This window comes from Chrysemys picta, chromosome 4 (assembly GCF_011386835.1).
Source record: "Chrysemys picta bellii isolate R12L10 chromosome 4, ASM1138683v2, whole genome shotgun sequence".
NCBI lineage: Eukaryota > Metazoa > Chordata > Testudines > Emydidae > Chrysemys > Chrysemys picta.
Window position 1 is genome coordinate 147,711,269 of NC_088794.1, and position 20,554 is coordinate 147,731,822.

Consider the following 20,554-nt stretch of genomic DNA (forward strand, 5'->3'; position numbering starts at 1 on the left):
CGCTGGGCGCCGCTCCAGCAGCGCCCCCGCCCCGCCTCCCGCGAGCCTGGGGGCGGGGCCAGCCTGCTCAGAGCGCGGGGGCGGGGCCTCGCTAGGTAAGACGAGGTTGGGGGCGGGGCCAGCGAGTCCCGGTCCCGTGGCGCGCGCCGGGCTCTCAGCTGGTCCGTCCGGCGCCTTGCCGCGCTCGGGCCCCGGGGAGAGGCTGGGCTGGGCGGTCCCTGCTTGTGCCCAGCGCCTGGGGATGGGTGAACAGCGCTTACGCCAGTCCCAGGGGGACCAAGCTTGGCTTGCCCTCTCCTCCCGCCAGCCCCTGGGCGCTGCAGCGGGACCGGGCTCGGGCGCGCCACCCAGCTCCGCTCCAGCCTTGCTTGGTGAGGGCTAGGGCCCGGGGTGCTGTCCGGGGGCAGCTGATCCTCGTTCCGCCGCGACCCCCGGCCCGGGCCAGCCTTCGCCTCTCCTCCTGCAGCGCTCTGCTTCTCCAGGCTACAGGAGCCACTTGCTGCAGCGACTTTCTCTTTTGATCTCCCTCCTGCCCCATCCCTTGTCCCACACTCTCCCCAGGCTCTCACACTACAAAGGTGCTTTAGGGTCTCCCAGCTTAAAGAGCCCACTTGCCTCTCCCAGTCCTGTCCCTTCCCCCTTTTATCTCTAACCTCATTGAACAAACTGTCTAGAATGGCTGGACTTTCTCCACGCCAAGCTGGCTTTGACCCCTGGCAAGCCACTGAAACTTTAGTGACTTCTTTCCCTGGCTAAAGCTCAGAGCCTCCCCTCTATCATTAGTTATGTTGCAGTAGCACCTAGGAGTCTTAGTCATGGACACCGTGGGAACAGTCACTGTAGAAGCAGAACAAAAAGATTGTAAACTTTTTGGAGCAGGGACTAAGTATAAGACAAAAGATGGATACAGGCAGGTGGGGGGGAATTCAAAGAAACAAGGCCGTATCTGTCACCATCCTTATCCTCCTTGACCTGCCAGCTGCCTTCAATGCTCTTGACCAGTGGTTCTCAACCTACAGCACAGCGGTGATCAGTCAAGAGCAGTGGTTCTCAACCTATTTATCATTGTGGACTGCATACGCAGCCCACAATGTGTTACCTGGGCTGCAAGTTGAGAACCACCGTGCCCAACCCCCGCAGATCCCTATTCCCAGCACCGCCCTGGCTAGAGACAGCTCCACAGAGTGGGGCCAGGTGCCAGGGCAGCCCTGACCCTGGACCCTGCTATGTGGGGCCATGTGGCAGCCCAGCCCCCGGAGCCTGTTGTGCGGGGCTGACCAGCAGCTTGGACCTGGATGTGTGGCAGCCCTGACCCCCTTTTCCAGCTGTATGGGGCCAGGTGGCAGCCCTGACTCTCATCATGCAGACAACTCACAGATTATCCACACCTCTACTCAGGCCTGTCTCCTTCTGCCCACGCTAAAATCTGACATCTCTGATCTCTAGCCATCAGCTTCAATTCAACATGCCAAAAACAGAACTAATATTCCCCTGCCAGCCTACCTCAATCACTGTGGACAATATCACCATCCTATCCCTCAGGCCTGTAAACTGGGTGTCATCTTTGACTTAGTCCTCTCTCGAGGTCCTCACATCCAGGCTGTCTCTAAATCTCCCCAATTCCTTCTGCATAGTCTCTCTAAGACACAGCCTTACCTATCCATCCACACAGCTAAAACTCAGAGCCAAGCTCCCACTATCTTGTATCTCGATTACGGTCCTCTGACCTTGACAAATGCAATCTTGCCTCACATCTGTTCAACATGTTGCTGAAAAGACCTAGCTGATTGCTTTTTACCATTACCCCTCTCTATGTACTACGACTGGCTCTCCTTTCTCCACTGTATCATACATACACCTACTTGTCCTCACTTTCACAGCCTATCACTACCTACCTGTCATTTCATATGCTATAAAGATATCAACTCCTGCTCTGATCAGCCAGTGATACCAACCTGAATAACCCGTTAAATTTTCCCCTTTGTGCTTTCCCCAGTGCTGCCTCATCTGTGGGAGGAGCTCCCTGTAAATATCCACAAAGCTATCTCATTGTCCTCCTTCAAACTTTTACTACTATGCCTACAAATAAATAAATAGGCCAATGGGGGGCTGTGATCCCTGCCTATCATGCTGACCAACATGGATTCAATGTTTCCCTGTCCATCCCAGCTGTCTGTGTCCACCTATTTTCTCATCTTTTCCTTAGATTGTAAACTCTTTGGGGCAGGAATCGTTTCTTTGTTCGCTGCATGTACAGCACCTAGCCCAGGAGAGTCCTGGTCCATGACTGGGCCTCTTGGGATAGGTCTACATTGCAACTAACTTGACTCAGGCTTGTGGGGCTCAGACTGCAGGGGTTGTAAAACTGCTATGTAGACATTTGGGCACAGACTGGAACTCAAGCTCTGGGACCCCACAAGGGGGGAGGGTCCCAGAGCCTGGGCTCCAGCCCCAGCCCAAACATCTACATAGCAGTTTTACAGGCCTGCAGTCTGAGCCCCACAAGCCAAAGTCAGTTGACACAGGCCAGCTGTGAGTGTGTAGTTACAGCAAAGGTATTACCCTTAGGCACTACCCTTCAAAAGGAAATAACTAAAGCAGAACCCCATTTATCAGATCTAATCGGGACTGGGGCCAGATCAGATCATCAAAAATCCAGAGAAAGGGAAAGTGCGTTGTTGCAGCACCTTCTAGCAGCCACAGGAGAGATCACCCACTTTTGGCCCTGGAGTCCTGGGTGTTTGGTTACTGTGGAGAGCCAGAATATGGAGTGTCAGATAAATGGCGTTCTACTGTATTCTGCTCTTGCCCCCTCACTTGAACAAATCTTGCCTATTTGCTCTCCTTCACAGCCAGGAACCAAATATGTCTACTGACCTCAATGCTGAAGGGAGGGTTTGCTCACAGGGAAATGACCAAAACAACTTAGGTATTAGCAAAACAGCAGACAGACGTTCAGTTGTATGCACAAGAGATATATGGATCTTTGTAACATGCTATGTTTTAGCTCGAGCGTAATAAGAGGGGTTTAGTTAGATTGTAGTGATCTAGGAATCAGTTTCTCTACCTATCCCATTCATCCTCTCCAAACTCATGTAACAAATTTGTATATATTATAAGATGGCTGTAGATCTATTCAGTTTTATTAAACTTTCATCTAATTGTTTCTGAATACATTTAGACTTTCTGTAACAGCAGCATTTAACCATGCATATTGACATCTGGCCCTATTCAGAGTGGTTTCATGATGGAAATAAATTGACACTGACATTTTATACCACTGACACTATAGACAAGGTAATGTTGTACAAGCCTGTTTTACTATTACATTGAGATAAACATGCATGCTCTTTCATATGTAATGATAATCATTAGCTTGTTGTAGCCACTTATCAAAATACTGTTGCCTGTGCATTGTAGTAGTTTCAGTTCTTTATTTTAAACTAGTTTATTAAAAGCTCTTTCGTGGTTTAAACAAGGATAGTACTACAATTCATTCTGTACTAGCACATAAGGCAAACTGAAATGGCATGGCTTTAGAAAATTTAATCTAATTTATTTGTGAGTTGGATAGGCACAGAATAATCGAGTTGGGGTAGTCAGAAGTGGCCAAAAAATGGAGTCTTAACACATACAGAAGCATCACTCTGGTGATGTTTGTAAAATTTACCTAAAAGTTGAAGTAAAATACAAGCACTATGGAAAACCTTTCCCTACACACATCAAAAGTGGAATGAAAAAAATCCACATTGATGCAAGGTGCTGGACTGCATGAACAAAGCACTCCTTGGCTTCTGAGTTAAAGCTGTTTTATGGTGCTTGAATGATTACTCAAATTAGCAGCTGCAGTAAACAGTTCCCAGTACATGTGGAGGTATTAGGCAGCAGGCCAAATTCTGGCCCGTTACACCGTTACAATCCACAGCAGAACAATACTTAGCCCTCTCTGTGTATTCCATACATCTCCCGGCCACTCCCAAAACAGTGTAGTTTAGATGATACAATTTTACTAGTTTATGGAGGATAGTCTCAGTTGCTATATGACAGAAGTGACAGCTGGGAAAGTGGAGTGAGAGACATTTTAAAAAGTGACTTGGATCGCCTAGTGGGAGGAGAGCTGTTTTCACAAAGGTATCTAAACCAAAATAAATTAAGCCTCACCTGCTTGACAATTTTAGTAGTACTAGATTGAGGCCCTGATACTGTTATTCTTTAAACACTGAGTTAAGTGGTTTTTATAAAAATCAAAATGCTATTTGGCTGTGTAGGTTACCTACAAACATCTAGGATGTGGCACTTTCAGAGAAGTATATATGAACCTTTTAAAAGAATTGTGCTAACCGAAATCAGGCTATAACAAATGTTTTGTTTAGTTAATGCATTTTGAGCAATGATCATTTAAGTTTTAGTTCCAACTGAATCCCTTCCCCAGGTTTCAACAGTGGAATCTTGAAACAAAAATAGTACCATACCCTCTTCCACATGGACAGGCAACATGAAATTGTTACACACTATTAAGAGCTCATTAGATTACATTTCCTAACTTGTGTTTTAGGTACATTGTATCTGACACACCAGTTTTACCAGTAGAGAATTTTGTATAGATGGTTTATCAAAATACATGCCTAAATGGAACATGATCATTAATATCAGAGATAAGTAGCACTTTAAGTACCTAAAGAACTATAATGAATGCTCTTATCTAAAGAGGTAGAGAGGAGGTACATATGAAAGACTTAAAGAAGTTTTATTCAACTGTTTAAAGGAAAATGATATAAAATGCCAGGAAATGCACTGACTTTCTTAAAATTTGCTAAGTTCAACCATTTGGGTATGTTTATAAATTCACACAATAATTGTTATGAGAACATATCTCACTCCTTAACTTGGGCTGCAATGAATGCCACATTTACAGAACACACTTCTGTAGCCGACTTGTAACTAGCATCAATTACTTGCTTATGGTGTTATACATACACTTGTAATAAGATCATAGCCAAGAGGTACATTATTTCTCTTCTTCTATACATTAATCCAATATCTCCTGTGCAGTCGATCATTAACTATCTGGTTAATTTAAACAGGTTTGTAATCCAGTTTAGACTCCAACTTCTTTGAATCAGCTACTTTTCTAACAGCTTTCATAAAGTCTTCCTGAACTACGAAGTCATGATCAGCACGAATTGCAAACATACCTGTGAAGAACAATTTGAGAAATTGCTAGATATTTACAGAAAGTTAGTGTTACTCGCAGCAATAATATAGAACTGAAACATTCCATAAAGTCTATCACTTTGAAATTCAAACAACATTGAAAGGATCAAAGTTAAAAATTACATATTCCATATGGAGATTCAGTGAGTAACTTTAATCAGTTTTGTATTTCTTTTCATGCACCTCAGATATGTTTGGAAGCAGAGTAATTATTCTGGAATAAAGTCACTTTTATTCAGGCAAGAAGCATCCACACAGGGCTGTTATATCAGCTTAGCTATAGAGGTATAATTATTCCATTACAGCTACACCAGTTAGCTTCCCAGTGTAGACAAGCCCTGAGTGGACAATATTTTCTCAAGAAGAGTAAGGCAGGAACACATAGGAGAGAGAGAGAGAGAGAGAGAGATCCCAAAAAAATCATTTTCTATACTATTTTCTGTACTGGTATAAGCCGTAAAGAAACATTTTAAAAAAGCAGATTTTTGTCCAAGTTGGATAGACATGTTTCATCCGGTTTCAGGGAACTTCATCTTACTACTTCTCCCCATACTTTTAAGGTGTATGGGCATATGTACAGATCCTTTCCAGTGTGCATTTGACCACAATGCCAGTTTCAAGAGAGAAATTTTTATAGTGCTTTGAAACTTACCAGTGAAACTCACTATTATGTTAACCTAAGTTTCCAGCCACTGATGTAAAAAATGTAAATACTAGACGACCCTCAAGAATCAATGCATTTAAAACAATGAAATGTTTATGAACCTCATGTTCATCTATTATACTAAGAACAGATCAGAGAAACTAGTCATGAATATTTAACGTTTATAGCAAGATTCAGCACATCAAAATTAAGAACTGAGCAAACGAATACAAGTGAGGAGCCTCTTACCTGCTTCAGTACAGACATTTCTCAAATCCGCTCCATTAAAGCCATCTGAAAGCTTCACAATTGCTTCATAATCTATTAACAAAACAAGAATGCCAATTAACTAGAAGTACAAAGTAGTTTGTGTTCCATTGGAGTGCAGCATCAGCTATAAAAAAAACCCTGAAGATTCTACTTTGCTTCTCAGTGCAAGTGAAAAAGTTAGCTACCTTGATGATTGTATTTACCAGCTATGTTATTCCCCCATTAACATACAAATCTAGATATAATTATTCTGGGTTTATTTTATTTAAAAATTACTAGTTTGAACATACATACACAGAATTAAATATAAAAGATGTATGTTAAATCAATCTTATAGTTGAGATTTAGATGCATCTGAATAAAAATAAGTTCAACATTTATTAATCCCACAATAACCATAACTTGGCCCCCTAGGCCAATGGGCTTAAAAAAAAGTGTTAAAAGCACTATCCACTATTATTACACATCCACAAAGTGTGTAGCTAGGTTATAGTTTCTAGGGTATAAGTTCACAAGTTCTGTGCATTTCAGATTTCCATCAAATTTTTGACTGCATATTCAATTTTGAGTTGGAGGTACAAAATACTGAGAGTCTGAATTAAAAAATCATTTTTTCCATAACTTAAATTCAAGTATCTTAAACCACAAATCTGATTTTTACCAAAAACTTTTCAAAATAGTTTCCTTTTTCATTATGACCACCACAAGACACATTAGCTGAAATGGTATTTTTATTTTATGTTAAGAATCTGAAAACTTGGACTAATATTTCCACCTGAGCCGTAGCTATATCATTACTGTAATTAAGTGGCATTCTAGTCTAGCGAATCTACATACATTTGTAAGATCACAAAAATGGAAATAGTTTGCAGATTACTTATCTTCACAAAGAATTTTAAAAGTTACAGCCAAGGCTTGAGACGTCTGACACCTACTGACCAGACACTGATACAAAAAACAGGTGTCCCTCACACTGGGTCCAAGAACTAGACCAGGGGTAGGCAACCTATGGCACGCGTGCCGAAGGCAGCATGCGAGCTGATTTTCAATGGCACTCACACTGCCCGGGTCCTGGCCACTGGTCCGGGGGGGGGGCTCTGCGTTTTAATTTAATTTTAAATGAAGCTTCTAAAACATTTTTAAAACGTTATTTACTTTACATACAACAATAGTTTAGTTATATATTATAGACTTACAGAGAGACCTTCTAAAAACGTTAAAATGTATTACTGGCACGCGAAACCGTAAATTAGAGTGAATAAATGAAGACTCGGCACACCACTTCTGAAAGGTTGCCAATCCCTGAACTAGACAGTACCCTCCTAAAGAGCTTAGTACTGCTCATGCTCCTATCTGGTTTCTTGAAAAGGGTATGCTGGGGTTCCTTTCAGGTGCTATCTCAATTAAACTTCACAGTTCTCTTTTGTATCAGCTTTAGGTAGTAGGTGTCTGACACTGAGCTCCTCTCTCTTCTTCCCGTGAGGGGGAGACTCTTCCTCTTCCCATCTCACATCTCTTGGAAACAACAGGCAGGGGAAAAGCCCTCCATCAGTAGTGAAGAGGTGTGCTATTCTCAGTCTCTCTTCCTTCCTGTTTTCATGTCCTCTTCTCCATCCCACCCCCAAGTTCCTGATAACTTCACAGTGTCTCAGCTGCTTCTCACAGATTTCCTCAAGGCAATCTCAGAGGGAAGCCAACAAGATTCTGGTTAGTCTGCAGTAACATAACTGACCAGAATCCTGTCAGTTTCACTGGATAGCTGCTTCTCCCACCCATGTCCTAGATAAAATTTGCCCTACTCCTTAATGGCAAGTGCATTCTTTTTCAAGCCACAGTTACAGCACAACCTAACAGCAATACTACTGCAATTAAAAAGATTTCCATGTAGAACCCACTTTTCAGTTGCTCATAACTTTCAGAGTTTTCCTTTTGGACAGAAATACCCTTGTTTGTTTTCAGACCCATATATGGTTCTAAGGTTTAATATTTTTTTTTTTTGGGGGGACAAATGGGAATGTTTGCTTACAGCAAGGTGTTCCATTATACAATGGAGAGAGTCCAACCAGATGTAAATCAGACAGTTTCTCTGATTCGTAACCAAGTGTAGGAGGGTTACTATATCCCCAACCCTCATATTTTTATAAAGTGAGGTTCACCAATGGTTCAATATGGATCTATTTAAGAAATACTGAGGAACATTTTGGGAAGGTAGGTGTTAGGGTAACCAGTAACCAATTCACCTTCCCCTCACTTTTACACTTGGGAGAAATATTTAAGCAGCTCGCGTACTTACCTATTTCACCATGTTTAGTGATAGGACCTGCATGAATCTTCAATATATCTAATCTGGCTTGTTCATTTGGTAAATCAATATCTAAAAAGAGAGGGTTGGGTTTTTTTTAATTAAAATGGGTGAACAAGGGCAATTCAGAATTACACATGCACTTAAGAATGAAGATGTCAACTCACGGATTTTTCTATCCAGTCTTCCCGGACGCAGCAATGCAGGATCCAAAGTGTCTGGTCTATTTGTAGCCATGATCATTTTAACTCTGTGCAGAGTGTCAAATCCATCCATTTGATTCAATAACTAGAGGAAATTGACATTTTTTTTTAAAAACAAGGAATTTTTTTTAAACTTAACGTGTTCATAAATCTAATAGCTCACACCATCTTCCACACACTTCATTTTCACTAGTGATCATTACAGATAAAAGGAGCGATGGAAACAATCCTAAAACAATGCTACCCGATTCTTAACTGTGATGATCCAAGAATACCACAGCTCCCCATATATTCCATAAAGGAAAACTTTAAAAAAAATTGGACAAAAAGTAGGAACAAAACAGCTCAAAAATGGAAGAATGCAACATTCTAGTCACCTTGCATTCTCTCTCTTTTTTCCTCCAAATACTAAAAGCCAGTGATTGGCAGTTATACTTTCAATATAGGATGATTCACACAAACTATGTTTGTAGAAGAGCCCCTTGAATATTCAATCACCCCTGAAGACATTTCATTAGATATATCCAGTTCTGCTATGGAAAACTCAAACCTCTATTCTTTGTGATTATTTTATACTACAAGTGAGGCAGATATATTTGCTTAATACGCATTCTTTTTGGGCTGGGAAAACAAACCAGACCAGTGGGATCATGCACACTAATCAGACCTAGAATTCTTACTAAGAATTGTGTTACTGATTTATTTATTTTTTAATTCTCTTAACATGATTGAGTGTTCCGTTTCCAATTACCTTAGTTCACTGTTGTATTCAATATCCCAAATTGATGACAATGTGTGTTTTTAACTTTAGATCTCTTTTGAACAGAAAGCCTCTAACCTGCAGAGAGGTTCTGCAGGGAGGTTTTTCCCTTAAAAGAGTTGATGTCCTCCTACATCTAAACAAGGTGCGTTAAGTGTCGTTGTAGTCAGTTCTTGTGGACGAAGCGCAGAAGCCTGAGCTTAAGTCTTGGCAGATAAAGGCTCTCAAATCACTTTTGACGTTAATTACATACAAATACGTGGCCTATGCATTTTGAATCTCAAACAGTTTTAACTGCATTTTTTTAGTGAAGTATCTCAGTTCACTTTTAACACGACATTAGCACAGCAACCGTTCTAACAATTTGGATAATATATGGATTTGCACATCTATTTTCCTCTTTACTATAAAAGATTACATATTAGACATTTACCTCCATTAGGGTTCTCTGAATTTCTCTATCAGCTGAAGTTCCCTCAGAGAAACGACGGCCACCTATAATATATATTAAATTTGGAAGTTACCTGTACTTTTTTTCTTTTTAAGGATCAAAATGGTTTCTGAGCTAAATAAATGTTAAAGTACTAAAAATCAAATTAAGTGTTAGGTAAAGTTAAATGCATGTTTAAGAGTGCTAGGTATCTTGGTCAAAGATCCAAGCCAAATGCAAACAGGTCTCATTTTAAGTTAGCTGTAATGGGCTCCAGAAGCAAGTTGAAAGGAGAGATCTCCTCTACCCTGTTAATTCCGCACAGAAAGGTTCCCTGACAATCAACTTTGTATTAATCTTTTTAAGAAAAGCAAGACTATTATTTCAGAGGTGGCTTAAATAATCACAAGAGACTTTAGCCATCTTACAGTCTATTAGCCTTACCAATAGCATCTATTTCATCCATGAAAATGATACATGGCTGATGATCTCTGGCATAGTTGAACATTTCTCTGATCAACCGAGCGCTTTCACCAATGTACTTGTCTACAATAGAACTAGACACGACCTGTTGAAAATGAACAGTAACATGAGCAAACAGACTGAAGTACAACCCGAGGGACCGTCACTCTTTGAAAAGAATGCCATTGTTTTACCTTTAAGAAATTGCAGTCCAGTTGGCTTGCAACAGCTCTGGCTAGTAGTGTTTTCCCAGTACCTGGACAGACAGAGACTGAAGCTGTTCAACTTGTAGACCAATCGCTAAAGTTACAGACTGAAATATATTTCAAGGGTAGAAGTATAATAGAATACTTCAACAGGATTCCAAGGGGGGCAGCTCAGCACTAATTATATTGTAAGGCAGAGGCCCCCAAACTGTGGAACGGAGGAACACAGCTGGAGCCCAGGCCAGCCCCCACAGGGAGCGAGCGCCACCCAGCTCCGTCCCTGTTCCCCAGTTGCTGGCCCCACACCCGGGGGGTGGGGTGGGTATCTGGGCCCCGCCCCCAGCTATGGCCCCCTTATCCCTGTCCAGGTCCCCCACTCTCAGAGAAGCATTCCTGCTCCCGGCCCCGGGGGGCCATGGACGTGGTAACAGGGGGTGCAAGGTAAAAAGTTTTGAGACTACTGTTGTAAGGAGAACTGAAATTCAGATTCCTAGATAATAGGTTTATGGACACGAAGTCTCATTCTGCCTTAATTATGGACAGAACTCAAAACTGGAAATGAAAGGCAGCTACAGATGTGTACTCACCTGGTGGGCCATACAGCAAGCAGCCTTTTGGAGGTATAATTCCCACACGCTGAAATAATTCTGGATTTGTAAGCGGTAACTCTATTACCTGAGAAAAGAGGCAGGTAAGTAGTGTTTAGTTTTAAAGAGATCCTTGACTATATTACTGTATGCTTAGATGCTATGGTATATATGTTTATGGTACAATATATAGGTATGGATTTCCCGATAGCTTCATTCTTTTCTTCTACAAGACACTACTAATCCCAGCAAGCACAATCTCTTTCTACAGGATCAGAAAGTGTTAGCTATAGAAATGCTGTCAGGGAGTTTTTCTTCGCCTGTTTTATGGATTAAATCTGAGGATCTACACAACTCCGTCTCTGCTCTTATTCCAATCCTTCCGACGTCTTGTCTAAACCTTCCTGTAACTTGCTCCTTTGGACAAAGTTCTGCCCCCAGTCATACACATGAATATCCAGAGGAACTCATTTCAATAGTTACTCCAGTGCAAAGACTAGAATTTGGCCCTTTGTCGTTCTCTTCCATCGTGTGTTGCACTTTTACTTCATCACATCCCCTCGACTTGGAAGCATCCTTCAAACCCACCTATTTTAGTCTAGCCTCCCCATGTTCATCTAATTTGCATCTCCTCACCCTTTTGTACCTGAACTGTAGACGTGCACGTTATATTCCTCAGAGCCAGATTGCCTGCAATCTGGTCTAGGCCCCTGTTCTTTCAGAGGCTATGTTGAGCACTATGTACATTAATGGAGATCAAAAAGTATTTTAAATAGTGTCCTAAAAGCTCTCCTTCCTACATGAAGTTAATAAGGTGCAAATAATGCTATTCTTTAATATCCGGACTCATGATTGTTTAAGATTAAAAACATGATATAACATGATTATCTACATGCTTATGGCACGGAAGGGAAAACCCTCCCCCTCCCGTCAGAAAACTATCAGTATATAAACCTTTCCTGATCATCTTTAAATAGCATGTATTAGACTTTTTAGACCTTTCAACCCACCTGGCACAACATGAAGTACAATTTTTCCTCAGAGCAGATGCACCTCTATCCCTATAACGCGACCCGATATAACATGAATTTGGATATAACGCGGTAAAGCAGCGCTCTGGGGGGGCGGGGCTGCGCACTCCGGCGGATCAAAGCAAGTTCGATATAACGCAGTTTCACCTATAACGCGGTAAGATTTTTTGGCTTCCGAAGACAGCGTTATATCGGGCTAGACGTGTACCTCTATTCAGTAAGTATTTCTGTAATTAAACATTCAGTACCTCTCTTAGCTCCCTGATTTGTTCCGATAACCCTCCAATCTCAGAATAAGAAACATTCCCAGGATCTTCATGAGACATATTGTAAACCAATGGATCCACTTCCCTTGGCAAGTATCTGTAGCATTTGAGTATTAATAAAACAGATGTTATCTTTTCATTCTGCAAACACTGTATACTCAGTCATTTAAATAAATCTTAGCACTGGTTGGCAAATGCTTGTTTCCCCGTGAAAAACTGACAAAAAAATTCCCTCAAAATTTTGTAATAAACATTTTTTCATCTTTGCAATAAAACTTGAAGACTGGCAGTCAGAAACTTTTCAAAAATGAAACTTTTTTGGGGGGGGCGGGGGAGAATTCAACAAAATACCCAAAACTGACAAAAACAGACATTTCCCACAGAAGTTTGTTTTGACTAAAAAGTAATTTCAAACAAAAAATTTGGATCAGCTCTCAAATCTGTAAGACCACCCTGGAAGTATTTGCCTATATAATGTATATATGTATTTGGAAGAATTTTTAAAGCAGTACAAGATTTATTATTCATACCTAATATCTGCAACATATTTAGACCCACTCTATCCTTCACATAAAGAAAAAAAAAATCTTGGTGGCAAAAGCTTACCTCATAATAGTTAGTGTGGTCATGTCCAGAGCAACTCTTGTCCCAGGCTTCAGCTTACTTTTGTCAAGCTAGTTTCACAAAAGATTTTTCTATTAGAAACTGACTCAAACAGCAAAGCGATGGAATTCTATATTTCTGCAGTAATTGTTCTTGTTTGGTATGACAGAAAAAGTGTTTAGTCTCAGCAAGGATTCAGATGGTGACCTTCCCTTCTTCCTCAGACACACGTGAAGAGAGCTGATCAAGGGGAATCTAGTGGTTTCCACTTCCACTGCAATTCGGGCAGGCAGTTTTGCTGACCATGTCTTCCTACACCAGGGGTGGGCAAACTTTGTGGCCCAAGGGCCACATCAGGGAATAGAAATTGTATGGCGGGCCATGAATGCTCACAAAATTGGGGTTGGGGTGCGGGAGGGGGTGCGGGCTCTGGGGTGGGGCTGGGAATGAGGAGTTTGGGGTGTAGGAGGGTGTTTTGGGCTGGGAGTCAAGGGTTCGGAGGGCAGGAGGGGGATCAGGGCTGGGCAGGAGAGGCTCAGGGGGCAGGCTCTGAGCAGCGCTTACCTCAAGTGGCTCCCGGAAGCAGCTCTGGGTCCTACGCAGAAGCGCGGCCAGGCAGCTCTGCACGCTGCCCCATCTGCAGGCACCGCCCCTGGACCGTGTAGGAGCTAGAGCGGGGCCATGCCACAGCTTCCGGGAGCCACGTGGTGCAGCCCCCGACCCAGCACCCCGGCCAGAGTGGAGCCAAGCCGCATGGTCCAGACCCCGAGCCAACACCCCCAACCCAGCGCCCTGGCGGAGTGGGGCCGAGTGGTGCGGCCCCCAACCCAGCGCCCTGGCGGAGTGGGGCCGAGTGGTGCGGCCCCCAACCCAGCGCCCTGGCGGAGCAGGGCTGAGCCGCGTGGTGCGGCCCCCAACCCAGCGGGAGCTCGCAGCCCGTAGTTTGCCCACCCCGTCCTACACTCTGCTTCCTGTTGCTTAGACCATTCCTGACCCATGATGGTACTTCACCCCTCACACAAGATCAACTTGCAACATAATTACAAATTTTACAAAAAAGGACCAATTAAAGCATTATATCCTGCCTTAATCAGAACCCTGCCACTCCCCATACTTGGCAGACCCACTTGCACCAAGTAAATTAGCGCTCATCTGCACCCGTACCATACACAGGAAATTATTTCCCTTGATATTTCACCATTTTGGGAACAGTGATGGATAAATACATGTTGATTGTTTGGTATCATGCTTAGGCTCTTGGCATTTTACAAAAAGTTTTTTTATTCAAGAATTACAACTTTATTATCCAGACAAAAGCTAGCCTAGGGGTAGCCAACCTATGGCAGGCGTGCCGAAGGTGGCACGCAAGCTGATTTTCAGTGGCACTCAAACTGCCTGGGTCCTGGCCACCGGTTCAGGGGGGCTCTGCATTTTAATTTAATTTTAAATGAACCTTCTTAAACATTTAAAAACCTTATTTACTTTACATACAACAATAGTTTAGTTATATATTATAGACTTATAGAGAGAGACCTTCTAAAAACGTTAAAACGTATTACTGGCACGCAAAACCTTAAATTAGAGTGAATAAATGAAGACTCGGCACACCACTTCTGAAAGGTTGCCGACCCCTGAGCTAGCCCATCAACATCAACCCTTCCATGCCCCAAAATAAGGTATATTTAATGTCATAGGCCCTTAGAAAATTCATTGTTCATCCTGCTGCACCATTTACAAGAAGTGGACCTATGCTGTACGGAACTGTCTAGGGAATAATCGTTAAAAACTATGCAGTTACTTTAGTGTTTGGATCACTGCAATCAAAAGAGGGTAAAGTTAATGTCTATAATGAGGTTTGGTTTCTTTCCTTTCTAGTGGAGATCAACTCAGACACTAATATTAAGTCACATTGTCTTCTTTCTGCTTTAGATTTTTCTAAATATGGGAGAATATGTTAGGATTATATGTCAGAAGTCTCAATAATGGCTGCCTCCTTCCAAGAATATTAAAAACACTAAATTAGACAGCATATTTTATATATTCAGAAGTTACTGGCAGATTTGATTTAAAAAAACCCAGAAGTATAACATTATTTATATCTTCCTGGAAACGTGACTTTTCACCCTCTACCAATTTTGTCATCCTCTATTTAGAAGATACATATGAAACTTGAAACTTAAGGGTATTTCTTTTCATTTCCTGTTTTCTACATAAAGTATGTACCGACATCACCAACTAGGGATTAATTTGTACTCCCTCTGCTGGTTCTACAATTCAGACCACTTTCAATGAACAGGCCCTACATAAAAAGTGAATTAAAAGACACCTTGGAAAGTAGATTTAAAACAAAAAACCCAACATCAGATGGCTATTCCCTGCTAAACATCAAAAATAGATCACATTTTCAGTCCATACCATTTAGTGGCCCAATACCAGGTAAACAGTCCCTAACAGCGCCATGTTAGGGTATGTCTTTGCTGGCAGCGCTTTAACGTGGCCGTGTAGTCATGGCACCAGCGCTGGAAGAGAATTCTCCCACCCCCACAAGGGGAGTGGCTCCCAGCGCTGTAGCACTGTCTACACTGGCACTTTAAGTGCTGAAACTTGCAGCGCTCAGGGGGGTGTTTTTTCACACCCCTGAGCGAGAAAGTTGCAGCGCTGTAAAGTGGCAGTGTAGACAGGCCCTTACTGTTTTCTTTCCAATGCCAGCAGCCTAAAATGTCATATCATTGGCTATGGCAACAGCACCATCTCATTCATTTTCATTTTGATAAAAGTATATGAGGTAGCAGGAAAAAGGTGGAGGAATGGTTGTCTTTCTCTAGTGTCATTTCCTGCAATAACCCTCTGAAATCAGCATCTCACATTTTTATACAAAAATCCCAAGAGTAACTTGAAGTTTATTCCTGCTGGCAAGGAATAGGGAAGAATTGGAATTATTTTAGAAGAGGGTTTATTTTGTGTGAAATATACTCAGATCTCATGAGCAATGAACCACCTTATAAAATCTAGGCAGACAGACACCAGACTCTTGAACACAAAGCATAAAGGTTCTGCAAGGTCATTTAGAGAGAAAGCTAGTCATGTCCTGTAGTAGAGTTGTAGCTGATTTTTGACTGTCACAAAAAGTAGTCAGTGGGGTGGATTGGGAGGCTATCAAGGGAAAAAACAGTTTCATGAAGTTAGGCCTAATGCACTGGACTATGAATTCAGTTTTCAACTAGGATGGAGAAGGGAAAGTCACAAAGGAAGCCAAAGGGAGGTTGTGCAGACCCTGTGGTTAACAATGGAAGTGAAACCTTCCCAAACAGTCAAAGTTTCTAAGACCTTATCTGGAATACTGTGGACAACTCTGCTCACCCACATTCAAGAAAGATGAATTCAAATTGGAACAGGTACAGAGAAGTCCTACTAGGATGATAAGGGGAATGGAAAGTCTATCTTATGGGAGGAACCTAAAAGAGCTCGGCTAGCAGAGCTTGGCAAAACAAAGGCGGAGAGGGAAAAGGATTGCTCTTTCTAAAATACATCAAGTGGGTAAACAGCAGGGAAGGAGAAGAGCTATTTAAGCTAAAGGACAACTCTGGCAGAAGAACAAATGAGGATAAACTGGCCATGAGTAGATTTAAGATAGAAATTAGAAGGTTTCTAAACATTTAAGGAATGAGGTTCTGGAATAGGCTTAATAGCTTATACTTAACTTTATAAGAAGGAACAAGCTGAAAAACTAAAAAAACAAAACAACAACAAAAAAACATAACATCTTGGACTGTGTCCGCTTTGCTTTATTATTCCCAAGAATTCATTCCAGCATTCCTGGCATATCACTACCTATCACTAGGGTGCAGAGAGTACCACATCTATATGTTGTTAGCCAAGTGCAGCTTAAAAAGTGAAGTACGAACTTGCTAACTTTAAAAGCATAACAAGAAAAATGACTATAATACATATAATTGCATATTAGATCAAGCCATTTAGAAACATCCAAGCAAAGCAAAGTTACCTGACGACGACAGCCAACCACATATCTTGGTCCATTTGTAGCTTTCACAATGACTAGAGAAAGAGAAAATGACAGAGAAAACAAGATCACACTCTTTTTAACCCCCCTAATTGCTAGTGCAAAATAAGTTGCAATTATACCGTATTTTCAGAGTGATGTCTAATTAATAATGCTCTATTTCATTTTTTTTAAATCATAATTTAATTGGCTTATTTTAAAAACCAGAGGTTTCAAAAAAGTAAAACATATCAGCTAGGGAACTTACATTTCTCTTCTGTTAACTGCTTAAGAACCTCACCAACAATCTATGAAAAAAATTGAAACAAGTATTAGCTACATCTATGAAATTATATTAGTATATAGAATATTTAACATAAATTCACAGCTCCATCTCTGCCAGTCACCTTCTACTCCCTTTTTTTGCTCCATAGGAAAAGCCTACTATTCTATTTCTTTCTCACTGCCCCATACACCAGGAACAACTGTTAAAAATACACCTACTCTGTGTACGTACCTCCTGTAAAGACCACACCATAGCACAAATTTGCTCTGATGGTATCATATCCCATTTATATCCTTCAATTTAAAATCCATCTGTGGTAATAACTTGCTACGCACAGTTCACCTACCGCACAGTGCCATACACAGTTGTGTCATTATTGCTTACCTGTCCAACACTTTGCAAAGCCTTGAGGTCATTTTCAGATTTTTCATACTGCTTGGTAAGCTCTTTCAGTTGTTCCCTTACTAAAAGAAAAGAAAAGGATTTGGTACGCCTTTAATCCACTAGAAACCAAGTGCAAGGGCTGGCCAATTTGCAGAGTAGATATAACTGCATTTAACAGTTTCTGGGTAAAGTCAATACAGGAGAATGAGCAATGAGCTATTCTTGCTAGTAGCAGTAACTCTATCCCAGAACAGATACCCAGCCATTAACTCTGGCTTGCAGACCAGGTATCCTAGGCTAAGGCCGGCACAAAATCTAGGAGGATGCTAATGGGAAAAACAAGGGTCTTCAATCGCTTGTCAATACGCCTATATCCCTGCCCCTGGGTGAATAGTGTTAGCTCAGCTGGGCCTAACCCCTCCCTGCCTAATAACCAATGGGGGGAGGGGGGGGCTGGAACACTTGGGCCCAGCCATGTCCCCCCAGCATGGGGATCCCCTATGGAGGGGATCAACCCTCCCCCCACTGAATCAGGGCCCGAGCCCCCAGCCCAGCCTCTCCGGATACCCAGGCGCTACCAGCCCCCCGCCCCAAGAGCTTCCCCCTTCGGAACCGCTCCCCCCTCCCGTTACCCTCGGCCCCCGGGCCGCTCCCCTCCCCTCCGCCCGCTTCCCACTGCGGGGGCCCCGGGCCGCTCCCCACCCCCGCCCGGCCGCCCCGGCCGATGACCCAGCGCTGTGGCCGGGCAGCGGCCCCGGCCCCCCACTCCGCCCTCCCCCGGCCCGGCGGCGCGCGGCGCTCACACTCCTTGAGGCGCCCGTCGATCTCCTTGTGCTCCAGCAGCTTCTTGCGGTAATCCTGCAGCGCCTTGTCTCTCGGGTCCGCCATGATGAGCAGGCGCCGCTCATAGGGAATGCCGGGAAGGGCCATGGCCGCCGGGGGCAGGGCCGCGCGCCGCCACCTCCCCCCGCCCCGCGCACGCAGGCCCGCCCGCCGCCCGGGCGGACAGCGCCCCCTGCCGCCGCGGAGGGGAACGGCGCCGCCAGCGAGGCGCTGCGTCGCCCGCCGCCCGCCGCGCACCCCCCCACGGTCCTAGCGCCATCCCCGCAGACTCAGGAAAGGCAGGGACATTGCAGGGCGGGGGCAGCCCCAGGCGGGCTACAGCCAGGAGGAGCGCAGGGCAGAGAGAGAGAGAGAGAGAGAGAGAGAGAGAGAGAGAGAGAGAGTGTGTGTGTGTGTGTGTGTGTGTGTGTGTGTGTGTGTGTGTGTGTGTGTGTGCGCGCACGCAAAAAATGCATTGCCTCGAAACATTGTAAAAATTATTCCAAGTACAAGTTGTATAAATCTATCCATTTTTAAAAGAGCCACACATCAGCAATAAGAACCGGAGTCCTTGTGGCACCTTACAGGTTTCAGAGTAGCAGCCGTGTTAGTCTGTATCCGCAAAAAGAACAGGAGGACTTGTGGCACCTTAGAGACTAACACATTTATTAGAGCATAAGCTTTCGTGGACTACAGCCCACTTCTTCGGATGCATATAGAGTGGAAGAAATATTGAGGAGATATATATACACACATACAGAGAGCATGAACAGGTGGGAGTTGTCTTACCAACTCTGAGAGGCCAATTAAGTAGGAGGAAAAAAACCTCTTGAAGTGATAATCAAGATAGCCCAGTACAGACAGTTTGATAAGAAGTGTGAGAATACTTACAAGGGGAGATAGAGTCAATGTTTGTAATGGCTCAGCCATTCCCAGTCCTTATTCAATCCTGAGTTGATTGTGTCTAGTTTGCATACCAATTCCAGCTCAGCAGTCTCTCGTTGGAGTCTGTTTTTGAAGTTTTTCTGTTGTAATATAGCCACCTGCAGGTCTGACATTGAATGACCAGACAGGTTAAAGTGTTCTCCCACTGGTTTTTGAGTATTATGATTCCTGATGTCAGATTTGTGTCCATTAATTCTTTTGCGTAGAGACTGTCCGGTTTGGCCAATGTACATGGTAGAGGGGCATTGCTGGCACATGATGGCATATATCACATTGGTAGATGTGCAGGTGAACGAGCCCCTGATGGTATGGCTGATGTGATTAGGTCCTATGATGATGTCACTTGAATAGATATGTGGACAGAGTTGGCATCGGGCTTTGTTACAAGGATAGGTTCCTGGGTCAGTGGTTTTGTTCAGTGATGTGTGGTTGCTGGTGAGTATTTGCTTTAGGTTGGGGGGTTGTCTGTAAGCGACGACAGGTCTGTCTCCCAAGATCTGTGAGAGTAAAGGATCATCTTTCAGGATAGGTTGTAGATCTCTGATGATGCGCTGGAGAGGTTTTAGTTGGGGGCTAAAGGTGACAGCTAGTGGTGTTCTGTTATTTTCTTTGTTGGGCCTGTCTTGTAGGAGGTGACTTCTGGGCACCTTAGAGACTAACACATTTATTGCCACAAGGACTCCTCCTAGTGAAAAAGTTTTCCTAATATCCAACCTAAACCTCCCCCACTGCAACATGAGACCATTACTCCTTGTTCTGTCATCAGGTACCACTGAGAACAGTCTAGATCCATCCTCTTTGGAACCCCCTTTCAGGTAGTTGAAAGCAGCTATCAAATCCCCCCTCATTCTTCTCTTCTGCAGACTAAACAATCCCAGTTCCCTCAGCCTCTCCTCATAAGTCATGTGCAGGGCCAGCTCCAGCATTTCTGCCGCCCCAAGCAAAAAAAAAAAAAAAAGCCGCGATCGCGATCGGCGGCGGCAATTGGGAAAAAAAAAAAAAGCCGCAATTGGCGGCGGCAGTTCAGCGGCAGGTCCTTCGCTCCCAGAGGGGGTGAGAGACCTGCTGCCCCCGAATTGCCGCACGTGCCGCCCCTCTCCCTTGGCCGCCCCAAGCACCTTCTTGTTAAGCTGGTGCCTG

General features: G+C 43.4%; 1 protein-coding gene across 1 annotated transcript; it reads right to left on the reverse strand.

Moving 5' to 3' along the window:
- Positions 1-3,301: 3,301 nt before the first annotated feature.
- On the reverse strand, positions 3,302-18,634 carry PSMC6 (proteasome 26S subunit, ATPase 6). Its single transcript, XM_065593929.1, has 14 exons — positions 18,451-18,634; positions 17,648-17,727; positions 17,246-17,285; positions 16,981-17,033; positions 12,981-13,048; positions 12,357-12,471; positions 11,078-11,165; positions 10,479-10,540; positions 10,267-10,390; positions 9,826-9,887; positions 8,597-8,717; positions 8,421-8,501; positions 6,107-6,178; positions 3,302-5,195 (listed from the first exon to the last, which is right to left on the reverse strand). The coding sequence occupies exons 1-14, from the start codon at positions 18,575-18,577 to the stop codon at positions 5,077-5,079; spliced, it is 1,212 nt and encodes a 403-aa protein (XP_065450001.1). The 5' UTR covers positions 18,578-18,634; the 3' UTR covers positions 3,302-5,076.
- Between the last annotated feature and the right edge of the window lie 1,920 nt (positions 18,635-20,554).

Bases quoted from the DNA above. Each gene is read 5' to 3' on its own strand.
- PSMC6 (XM_065593929.1), bottom strand. From the start codon at position 18,577: ATGGCCCTTCCCGGCATTCCCTATGAGCGGCGCCTGCTCATCATGGCG. The intron at 9,888-10,266 runs GTAAGGCTAATA...TATATATTATAG, and splicing joins GGATGAAATAGATGCTATTG to GTGGCCGTCGTTTCTCTGAG. The intron at 8,718-9,825 runs GTAAATGTCTAA...AATTTCCTCTAG, and splicing joins TTCAGAGAACCCTAATGGAG to TTATTGAATCAAATGGATGG.